The 12101-nt window shown below is 40.8% G+C and overlaps 1 protein-coding gene across 1 annotated transcript; it reads left to right on the top strand.

The window, feature by feature from the left end:
• The first annotated feature begins 7091 nt into the window (after positions 1-7091).
• On the top strand, positions 7092-11852 carry LOC127782522 (bifunctional nuclease 2). Its single transcript, XM_052309768.1, has 11 exons — positions 7092-7408; positions 7717-8012; positions 9127-9297; positions 9382-9431; positions 9508-9564; positions 9678-9743; positions 9845-9919; positions 10401-10519; positions 11126-11217; positions 11515-11573; positions 11649-11852. Exons 2-10 carry the CDS (start codon positions 7721-7723, stop codon positions 11568-11570), a joined length of 978 nt encoding a protein of 325 aa, XP_052165728.1. The 5' UTR covers positions 7092-7408; positions 7717-7720; the 3' UTR covers positions 11571-11573; positions 11649-11852.
• The last annotated feature ends 249 nt before the right edge of the window (positions 11853-12101 follow it).

Here is a 12101-nt window from a genome sequence, read left to right as displayed (position 1 = left end):
ATGAACGACAAATGTGCCATGAATCGAGGAAAAAATAGTGACAAGTTGAAAGTGAAAAAATGTGTGCTACTTTTTCGTACTGGCTTTTTTCCAGCACTATAGATCATTTTCCAAGCTCTTGTAGCATTAGTTTGAACTTTCTGCGCATAGTGAGAATGAAACACAACACTTTTGTAGTGTAGGTGTGATCTTAGAATCGGTTTCAGGCCCACCAAGTAGGGTTAAAAAAAGCTAGTTTAGCTAGCTCGGTTTAATATTACTCCGAATGATTTGGTTTTCATTTTCAAATAAATAATTTTAAACAAAATTTGTTTTCACACTAGTTCGGTTCGGTTCGGCTAGTTACTCCCTCCATCTAAAAAGATTTAAATACTGGCAACAAATTTAGATAAAGTTATATCCAAATTCGTAGCTATGAGTTAATTTATTTTGGAACGGAGAGTGTAATTTATAAGAAAGCTCAATAAAAGGTTGGCCACGCCTTTATTTTTTAGCCGGTGCCACCAACAAATTAGGTTGGTTCCATAGACATTTTCAGATCATTGCATTACAGGTGCGTAATTTTTTTAACTTATTAAATGGTAGAATTTTTTTAAAGTTTATGCCCTTAAACGGTAGTGATAAAGTCGTAAAACTCAGTTTGAATATCACCCGTCAATCCGTCATGGCGTCATCTATCGAGAATGCCGGGTAGCAATGACATACTCCAACTAGCTAGCGAACGCGAGTCCTAGATTTGCATAATTCAGCCCGGATAACATTGTTAAGGAACGTCGACGCGCATGTGTTGCGTGACACAAAAGGAAGGATCACGTTGATCTGCTATTAAATGCTCAAAGAACCTACTTAAAGTTGCTAACTCCCTTTCGCTAAAAGCACCCGCAATAGTAAAGCAAGGTGCTCTCTATAAAACATGTACATCTCGGCAATAGACTAGATTAATATAAACCAACTCAATAGTATGTCTACATCGGTTGTATCTATAGCTCTCTAATGTATTGTCTCGTTTTTCTCTATAGGCTATCTCCAGATTAGTAGATAGCTTTGCTCTCTCTCTCTTCATTTAATCTCTTTCAAATAGAAAAATATGCTGACATAGATCTCTTGTAGAGAGCTTATAGATAACCATTGCTGGTGAGTACGCCCGACGCTGTCACACTAATTAAGCTGATGTTGCCCTCCACACACAATTCGCATGAACCCACAATTCGCATGAACCCACGCACACTTGCTATACGAACCGTGCGTGCATCAATAATTTAAGCTTCCTTCAAATTAACCAAAGCCAAAGAGTGGAGATAGTGGTTCTTTTTTTTTAAAAAAAAAGAAGAAAACATTTCATGCACATTCATGCTTAAGTAAATTCTACTTTGAGCTACCTTTTGTTATTATTTTTTTTATTCGTAGTGAACCACCATTTAATTAGTATTTTTACTTTGGATAGATTAATCTTACTTTTGTGCACTTCGAACCACCATCAACTGTTTACTTATTCATATGTTAATAAAAATAAAAGATACAGTTGTTTGAGTTAATTGACGATTAGGAGTCTACATACTTGAAATCATCCATGTACTTAAATAGATAGTCGTGATGATCCAAAATAAAAAAAAATTACCCTCGGTCTAAAATAAAACATCGGTTAAAGGATGGTGCAAAAAAAATTTACTAATAAATGGTGGCTAAAGTGAAATTTATGATGAGTGAATAATTTGCCTTCTTAATTTGCAAATTCTATCCGGGTAGTATGACGTTTCTCGATCGTTTGTTTGGCTTGGAGGTGAAGAATAAAAAAACAAACAATTCAAACCGCAAGTGGGGGTGGAAAAGAAGAAACCAACCTTATCCGACTGGATCACACGCGTCGTCACTCAGACACTCGCTTCCGCTTGATGCAGGAAGGGGAAGGCAGCGAACCAGCGGCGCACCTCCCGTTTTGCCGGCGACTGTCCCGCTTTGGCCCCCGGGCCCGGGGCAGTTTCGTCTTTTTCTATCCACAGTGCTTGCGCAAGCCGGGTCAGAAGTGAGAAGTGAAAACATCACAGGGCCTTCTAGAAAGTGGCGGTAATGACACTTTTGCCCTTCACGGGTTTGTTAGGCCTCGGCTTGGATCGGCAGCGATGTTATTTGCGAGAGTGGAGCGCTGAGCCGCTGAAGGGCTGATGCACAAGAATTTCACTCGCTGTCTCATCATTACCGGAAAGATAAAAGGCTTATTTATTTACGGACTTCATCATTTCGCTGTTATTTTCAACCCTATTATTTTTACTATTAAATTTTTTGATAGGATAACAAATTAAACTTTTATCATTACCACTATATTACTTTCCAAAGTTTCTTGTCATAAAAAACAGTTTTCTTTTTTTAAAGAAACACAGCGCACACTTATCTCTATGAATACACATACGCACAATCTACCTTTATAAGCACCTCCGAGAGACTGAACGGATATATCTTAAGATTGACGAGTCACCACGTGTGTCTCGCTGTCGACGAGTACGTTCCCTATCCCTAAAAGAATATTAGCAATAAACATAAACACTTATGTCCGTAAATGTGAGCACTCATAATAAGTTTAGGATTTGAATTCAGATGAGTTAGTTCCACCACAAGAAATCTAACCAGTTGAGCTACACTTATTTCACTAAACACTACCAAATTTTATTAAGGCTATAAACTAAACACATCTAACGTTGACAAAATTTGGTAATACCAAAGTGTACCAAAATTTGATAATATAACATTAATTTCAGCGACAAACTGAATAAGCTCTAGTTTTACTTTTTTTTTTAAAAAAAAAGAAACACTCCCTTCTTTGCCTTGGGGATTTACGAATAGAAAAATAGACATATGAATTGATATATACAGTTGTTTCGGTAAATTTATAGAATGAAAACTCTACTGTGTGAATAAATACTCATGCGTGAATGGTTGCTGCTTGTTGACTCAAAAAATCAACGTGCAGCGGCCTGGGAGATCTGCTTAACTCCAGAGCAGGTCCGGAAAAATTACCTTCGGGTTCTAAGCGTGCCAGATGGTTTGATCCTACAACCAACAAGATAGAAGACAGCAGAGAGTTAAATCTATCAGCGTAGCCGTTCGGCAAGATTGCCGATGACATATCGTTCAGGGCCACGCCGATGCAACTCGAGTCAGATTGGTGGAGGCAAATAGAAACTTGGAGATTGTTCGACATACTCGATCGGCTGTAGATGCCAACACTACGTAATTCATCCGATGGGACATGCTTAGACCGAGCAACTGGGATAGATCGATGATGACATCGAGACAGTATAAATTGCTCTGTATCTAAACGTGCTCCAAAGTAGGGATTATGCATGCTGACAGCATAGCCGATAGGATAGACCTAACCTGTACCGGCTAGTACTCTGATACCACCTTATGCCAACATACCAGCGCGGATGAGATAAGGGGTGGATTTAGACATTCTAGAACCAGAAAAGGAAGTAAAACGGCTAAAACAGGTAAGATCGGCTGAAACCCCAATACTATCTCTATTAGCAGCCAAAGAGGAGATTAGATAAAACGCCTCAGGACAGTACTTAATAGATTGAACCTAACCGATGCAGCATTAAGCGTGAAGAGAAGCATAAGATCTAATCAAACCGATGGAAGCTCATTCAAGATGGTGGATATACTGCATAATCTAGCTCAATATCGAGGCCTAAGCCTATCGGCTGTTTTCGATGATAGGGGCTAGCCGATGAAGCTTAGATGACGAGATCAATCTAGATTATGCAATATATATATATGATAACTCAGCAACTTGTGTGGACAGGATTAGAGTGTCATAAAGATGTAAGCATTAATCCCGAGAGCGCAAGCCGCCATAACAAGATTTACCTTTTCATCGGAGATCGAACCTGATGCAGCCCAACTCGAAAGCAAAAACTTGTCGAAACAATGAAAGTAAAAGGGTGGCGATGCGCCGAAGTGTATTAAACTGTCGTCCCTTAATTACATGGGGTCGGGCCATATTTATACCCAAAGTACATGATAGGTCCCTGCTGGACACGACTCTTATCTCTAACATAACTTAAAATACGAATGAGCCCTCTAGGTGGGCCCTTACCAAAATATCTCTAGGGAAACTAGAAAATGTCCTAATTAATAGATACAATTGCCCTTCTTAGAACTCCTATCCTTGTGTGGCAATAGCTATGGAGGTCTTCATCTAACCCGACGATGATTGTGGGGCCATCTTTCCTGAGATTGGTGGCGTCGGCTTGACTTCGTCGGACCCGGTGCTTTAGCCGATGTAGCCGATTTGAGCGGCAGCCGATGCTGTTTGTAGACAGCTTTTACTTTGCTTTCCCGAACGGGCTTTTTCCAAAATCGGCTTCATTTCCAACTTTGAATCCAACCCATGGAGCCACCAAATTTGGTCGTCAACACTGCTCCAAATCACTAGAAGGTCTGGTGAATGCACCGGATTGTCCTGTGTGTATCTAGGTCGGTTACACGTGGCCTATCTAGTTTAGCTAAGCATTGCGGATTACATGTAGGCATCCTGATATATCTACAAATATTGAGCCATCACTTTCACGATAAAAAACGTGAAATACAATCTATGGTTTTTCATGTTCTATGTATCGCATTGTAGCTCCAAATCACTCCATCTCTCTTGCGTTCGTGGTCTATTCTATCCTACCCTCTAATGTGCACCGGCAACATAACATGTATCGGATGGGAGAAAGCGAATAAGATTTTCTTTTGGAAATGTTATATGTGACCGATCACTATTCACCACCACGACTCACCTTTCTCGTTTCTCGGTTGCAACGTGTTGACGTCACATGCATTGCCGCACATCATCCACATGACATCCGTTGCCACAAACGGTTCAAATCAGAACCATCGGTAAGGGCGAAGCCAGGGGCCGGGGCAGGAGGAGGTCTGGCCTCCCACAACGACAGACGTCCTCCTCCTCTCTGAGACATCATAGAATATATACAAATGAAGCTCCCTCTTAGCTGTTTTTTCTTCTTTTTTTGCTGAGACATGCAAACTAATTAATGAATCTCCCTTACAGCCTATAGACTACCAGTACCAGGGGGGCGGGAGGTGGCCTGGCCTCCCCCAATGTCGACAGACCCCAACCCTCTCATGTTCAAATTTTGGCTTCGCCACTGACCATCGGCATGTTTCATTTTTTTGTACGATTGATCTATTCATGTGCAGTTATGTCATATACTCATATACATGTCTAGATCATACTCATATGAAATAGTTCTGAATGTTTAGTGTTATAAATTATTTATTGAATATATTAAACCTATATGTATGGTTATCTTCTCAACATATAGCTTTAATTCTACTTGAAACTTTGATTTGATTTTCCTATTGTGTACCGTGTTTTATTTTTTTCAATGGATGTGAATGAGATATCATGGGTACCCGGTCGAGAAGGACTTGAAGGTGATCAAGGGGATCTCATCCTGTTTCGGGGTGGCCTCAGGGTTGTTCACAAACTTTGACAAATGCTTTGTCACGCTGTTCTAGTGCTCGGAGGACAATCTAGTCGTGGTCTCACACGTAATACCCTGCATGATCATGGAGTTCCCTATAAATACCTTGGAATTCCACTCCCTGTCAAGAAATTACCTAAGAGGAGCCTTCAGCCGCTCGTCAATGTGGTCCACAATCGTATGTCAGCTTTGAAGGGCAAGCTCAAGACCATGGTGGGGAGGCTAGGTGCTAGTCCAGTCGGTTCTCTCCTTCAATCCCCGGTGCATCTCTCTATTGCACTCAGGCTACTAGACTAGGTACTAAAGAACATTGACAATAGGCGATGGGCTTCCTTTGGAAGGGTGCGGATGTAGTCCACGGTGAGTATTATCTTGTGGCATGGCCCAATGTCTATCGGCCCAAGGGGTTCAACGACCTCGACATCATGGAGCTCCGGATCATGTGTTGGGCCATCCACATGGGGTGGGCATGATTATAGTGTGCTAGCAAACCCCCACTAGACCTGATTCACGGTTCAGCTTGAGCTAGGTGTCGCGGACATGTCATGGGCTTCCACCATGATTGTCGTGGGACTGTCGTTGCTCGTTGTTTTGGTTTTACAACTGGCTTGAAGGACAATAGATCCAACTACTTGCTCCAGATTTGTTCCTCATGATCGTCAATCTTCGACGACAGTGGCTACTGCCCTCGATAACAGCACCTAGATCAAGGACATGATGGGCGCTCTCATGGTTCATGAAGTTTCCCAGTTCTTGACAGTTTAGGACAGCACTCGGCACATCACGCTCTAGGACTCTATCGCAGACCGATTTATCTAGCATTGGACTGGAGCTGCACACACTGCATGCTCGACGTACAACACCTTCTTCGCCGGTAGCTTCCCTTCCCATGTGAAGAGCTTATGTGGCACAGTGCCAGCCGTTCAAGTGCAAGCTATTTCTTTGGTTTGTGTTCCAGTGTTGATGCTAGACGGCGGACCCGATGCTTTGGTGGGAGATGGATCGCAATGTCATGTGCCCCTTCTGCGCGTAGGAGCCATAGTCGGCAAGCCACATTCTGATGAAGTGTGTATTTGCCAAGTCAGTATGGCACAAGTTGCTTGCTAAGAAAGGCCTGCCGAGCCTCTCCTCCGATCAACAATCAGTCCTCCATCTTGGGTGGGAGCCCCTCAGGAAAGGGTGTCGACTCTCTCGTCATCATGGTTACCTAGCAGCTTTGGTTGGAGCGGAACTCCTGCATCTTCGACGACGTTCTTTCTCATGTAGACACGATGGTGGACAGGATGATGCAAGAGAGACAGCTCTAGCAGGAAAGCGAAACCTTCTCTATAGAAGATATTTTGGGCACTTAGTCATTGTGTTTAGCTTACTCTCCCCCTACCTTTTCTTTTTTGGAGTCTATTCCAGTTTAGTTAGTCCCTTTTTGGCCTATATTCCTCCAAGATCGCTACGGCGCTTTAAAGTTAAATACTTTTCTTATAAATATCATGGGTACCAGTGTACCACGGGAGCCAAGCCAACCGTGGTCAGATGAGCCAAGCCGCGAGCCGAAAGTGATGAGCCAGCGGAAATGCACGAAGGGGCAAAAGCGTAAAGTTGGCCATCTCTCGCCCACCGCTTCACCATCACTTTCAGGTGGCCTCTCCGGATAAAGCGAAAGCCTTCAGTTCAGCCCCCACCGATCCGCACAGCCGGAGCCCGGGAGAAGTCGAGAAGATCATACACCCACACCTACTCGCGCCGCGCGCGCCGCCGTCGACGGCCTCCTCCTCCTCCTCTTCTTCCCCCGTGCAGGCGTTCGCGTTGCCTCCTCGATCGCGCCGCGCTGCGCTGCGCTGCGCGCACTCCAGGCGGGCGAGCTGGTTTGGAGAGGGGGGCGAGACGACCTGACTCCGCCCTCGATTGGAATCGAATCCAAGGTATCCCATCCCATCCATCCATTTCTTCTCTCTCTTTCCCCCAACACCCGACCATCCCCTGAGCGTCGATCGGAAATCCGCCCGGATTTTGATCGGTTTCTTTCTTTCTTTCTTTCTATCTTTCTTATCCACTTATCCAGTCTCTAGTGCTCGTGTGTTTATTTGATTCCGGTGAAGGATGAGAGGATGTAGCAGTGATTATGCGTTGGGATATTGCAATTTAGACTCGGTCACATCCACGGTTTGGAAGAAGACAACGTGATTAAGAATCCGTTATTTATTTGTTTTCTTGTTGACCATGTGGCTAGATTGATGGCGATGGAGGGACCAATCCTGTGTCGTGCAGTGATGCAAGCGAAGCTACCTGTCACGATGATCAGCAATTCACTGACCAAGTCTGGGCAGCTTGGAACCGCATTCCTGGGTTCTGTGTCTAAATACAGGAATATCACTAGACTCATTTCCCCAATCTATCAGCCGGCACAAAAGAACTTTGCTCCTGTTTGCGGTAGCTTCAGCTCGTCGTCCGATGGTAATGGATATATGGCTGGAAACTTTAGTGAGAGTGATGAAGATTATGTTAATTCTACTGTGCTAGAAGCAGGTACTTTGTCCCTTTTTTGCTTCTTTCTATTTGAATTTTGTGCATTGATGCATTCTGTTTTTACCAAACTTTATTCAGTTATCACCTTGAACTTTCATAACCATACGCTCTGTTTTCTTGGTGAAATGAATTGCTTATGGCATCACTAGAGCATTATATCCAAATGACATCTGAATATAATTTTTTCCTTTCATTTCAACTTTAATTTTGTTTGGAGTACAATATTGAAACATCAGTACCAGTAGGATACACTGTTTGTGCACATCAATACATCATATGGATGTTAGTGGTAGTATTATGTTAAGCTGGAACTTGGGATAAAACAGGACATGCATAATTTGGAACAGAGGACTGTAAAAGCCCCATCCCTCGATCGCCAACTTGTAGGCCAGTAAAAATTGTGATATCCTTATAAGTAAATTTGATCGATATTAAAACTATAGTATATGTGCTAGTAAATATAATAAAAATTGTATAGTGGACCACCCATTTAATTGACCTATTACATATAGATGGACCACCTTTACTCTAAATCCTAGCTGCGCCACTGTAGGATACGTCCTTGTTCCAGTGAGCTGTGCAGAACTTAACATTATGTCTGGCATGTGTTCTACATTTGAAACTAATATATGATGCTCTTTTGTGGAAGTTGTTTGCCATTATCATTTTTCTTTTAAGTATCTCGAGAGGTTCATACCCACCTTGGTTTGTAGAAGTGAATATGTTCTTTCTGGCACTAATTGGTATCTTTTGTACTTTGATAATTCAGTATCATTGTAGAGGTATACACAATCAATCAGAGAGCAAATAGATGTATCTTATTTGCTGGTTTTTTTTTTTTACTTATTACTCCTATTTAACCCAATTTTGTGCTTTAGCATTGAATTGTCATATCATATCGTGTCATGTTGTTCTCATGTAGTGCTGTAGATATCACATATGGGTTTATTGACTAAATATATCCATTTTATAATCTCACTTACATTGAGTTCATTCATAAAAAATAATGAATATTGATGATTGCCCATCAGCTAATCTGTTGATAGCAGTATTCTGGATTTGCTTCTCTCAATAGTTATTTCGACGGTAACCCTTTTTGTTTTTATTCTCCCAGTTGAGGTGAGAAGTGGGGCAGAGGGATATGTAATCAAGATGCGAGATGGGAAAAACTTGAGATGTGTGCACAATAATTCTCAAGGGAGAAATATTCCAGAAAGCGCACCACAACCTGCTATTGTTTTGAGGATTGAAGATGGAAGTGAAACTTTACTTCCAATCATTGTTTGTATGTACAGTTCTTCATTCAATCTAGAAATTTAGTTACAAGTTTTCATTGATTTAATTTTTAATACTATGTACCTTTTTTCAGTGGAAATGCCAAGCGTACTTCTGATGGCTGCTATTCGGAATGTCCACATTGTAATATCTTGTTTTATTACTACAATTTGCTCCTTTTTTTTTGCTTGATGCGATTTATAACCCTTTCTCATTGCAGGCAAGACCAACCATATATCAAGTTGTGAAGGAGATGATTGATAAGATGGGTTATGAGGTAAGGTTACTAGAAATAGTTTATAGTAGTTGTGTTTGGTTACAAATAAGTCAAATTGTACCACTCATTCATTTATTTATTCCTTCCATCATTGTGTTTGATTTTGGTTCCAGGTAAAACTGGTTCGGATAAATAAAAGAATTCAAGAAGCATACTGTGCTGAACTGTTTCTGACGAAGGTACTTATGTAGAGCATTTTTTAAAAAGGAAACTGAACTCAACTTTAGTGTGTACAATACTATCATTAACCATTTTAAACTAGAAACTGCCTATACTGCAGGTAGGTGACCATACAGAAAGTATCACCTTTGATCTAAGACCTTCAGATGCCATAAACATTGCTGTTCGCTGCAAGGTATTATTTTGCCTGTTGAAGTTCATTGCTCTCTTTTATGTCTACTGCCATCAGAGGATGAGAGTTTTACCAAGCAGTTCTCTGATTTTGTCTGTCGCTGCCTCTATTCCTGCTTTCTAATATGGTTCTGTTTTTCAGTTTACACCTTTTTTGTTAATGTTTATTTACTTTATTCTGATGAAGGACCATATTTTTTTTTTTCATATTTGCACAGTTTGTGCATAAGATGCTTAATGGTGTCAACTGTCAAGAAACATGCAAACTAGAAGGTTTTAATAGAGTAAATATTTTTGGTGGTTTTGCAAGCCTGGGCGAATATATCAATCTCTTCTGAATTCAGAATCTTTGTATCTCATGAGATCATTTTAATCATACGAGTTAGAATTTAGACCAGTTCTTGCTGCTCACATGATTTAACCGAAGCTATCTATGGAAACAAATAATGTATCTATCCTTACACCATTGGCCTTGACACGAACAGGTTCCTATACAAGTCCATAGAAGCCTTGCATACAGTGATGGCATAAGATCAGTCGAGCCAGCAAGAATGGCGATAGCAGCCGGCATGTCTGACGGGTTGTTGTTTACAGAACTTGACAGGTATTGTTATGGAAATCTATTTACGACTGTGTTGAATTCATGAAAGCACAATGTTGCAGTAGTACTGGAATTCTTTGTTCTACTTTCACTGGTTTGTGCACTGACACCTTTTGTCACCTGAACACAAAAATATGCACTTAACTATAACATAGACGAGAACTGTGGTAACATATCTTTATGACGTGGTTCAAAGCAATTATTGTACTCCCTCCATTGAGTTATATTTTGTAGATTTTTACCAACATTTAGTCAAATTACAAGAGATGTTGTAGCTTGGCCAACCTTTCCTTTCTCATAGGAATGTTGAGAGCAGAGCAATGAAAATTCAGTGTATAAAAACTGTGCCAATAGATGTGCATTTTAACAGCTTACAATGATGAAAGTACAGTCTTGAAGATTTTTGTTTAAAATCAAAATATGCCTGATAAAAATCATTGGAGGTACTAGCTTGCAAGGGCAGAGTTACTAATCAGGTTATACTGGTCTTGCTCTACATTTTGATGCCCTTTCTCCTTAAGGAGATTATGCGCTGACTTACAAATTAAGATGCTGAACTTTATCCATCCACATGTATGTTTATTTTTCTTACACATGGCACTTTATCAGACCTGATGGGCAGCCATGTGTCGAGGCTCAAGAGTTTGGATTGATCCGGAACATGCTCATTGCAGCTGTTGAAGAGAGATACAAAGATGCTGGTAATTTTATTATCATGTTGTGGTTTTATTAAGATTCATCGATGCACCTTTTTTTTTTTTTTTGTGGGGAAGATTCATCAATGCATTCTATCTGACAAGGACTAGTGTTGTATCGTATTCGTGAGATCATTCTAAATGTTAAAGGAACATAATTTGTACTTTGCAAAGGAACAAAGCAACTAAACATCACCTAATATGACAACAGCAAGTTGCTGGTGCAAACAATGCTAATCTCATACAGTAATATGCAGAAAAAAAAAAGCTAGTGGTTTTGAAAAATCGACATTGTTTTTACAGCAACGTGGAGGGACAAACTGATGCTGCTGAGGTCTAAGCGGAAAAACTGGGCCTGAAAGGTTTGGAGCTCATGCCCTGAATCTGTCCAATTATTCTAATTTTATGGAATTCTGATTATTTACTCACCGTGACAGCGTGGCTCGTCTCAATGGTGTAAATAAAGACGAAGCACTGTTGAATCCCAGAATGCATTCCAGATGACTGATACTGTCTATGTAATTAGATGTATATATTATATGGAACTAAGAACTGGATTATGTAAATTCCGACTGTTTCAGTCTTTCGGAGTAAAGAATAATCTGTGGAAAATCTCTGCATGTTCTTAGTTGGCCAGCTCACCTCCATTTTCACAAGTCTAATATTCCATGAAAATATTTGCCAGCTCAATGTCCTCTTTCGGACTTATGTTAAACATGCACAATGTTAGTGTTCCTTTTGCCTGAAATGTTACTGCAATGTACCATTGTTTGACAGCATGCTGGATGCAAGGAAAGACTGCAGAAGGGGAAATCAAGGGGTCGCCGATCATGAATATTATGAGCTCAGTGTGATTCAGAATCAGGGTATTTAGCATTGAGATCTCCTTG

Source organism: Oryza glaberrima, chromosome 8 (genome assembly GCF_000147395.1).
Source record: "Oryza glaberrima chromosome 8, OglaRS2, whole genome shotgun sequence".
Classification (NCBI taxonomy): Eukaryota; Viridiplantae; Streptophyta; class Magnoliopsida; order Poales; family Poaceae; genus Oryza; species Oryza glaberrima.
Note: the sequence above shows the minus strand (reverse complement) of the source record. Positions and strands in the feature narration are given on the sequence as shown.

Bases quoted from the DNA above. Each gene is read 5' to 3' on its own strand.
- LOC127782522 (XM_052309768.1), top strand. From the start codon at position 7,721: ATGGCGATGGAGGGACCAATCCTGTGTCGTGCAGTGATGCAAGCGAAG. The intron at 9,432-9,507 runs GTAATATCTTGT...TTCTCATTGCAG, and splicing joins CTATTCGGAATGTCCACATT to GCAAGACCAACCATATATCA. The intron at 9,565-9,677 runs GTAAGGTTACTA...TTTTGGTTCCAG, and splicing joins TTGATAAGATGGGTTATGAG to GTAAAACTGGTTCGGATAAA.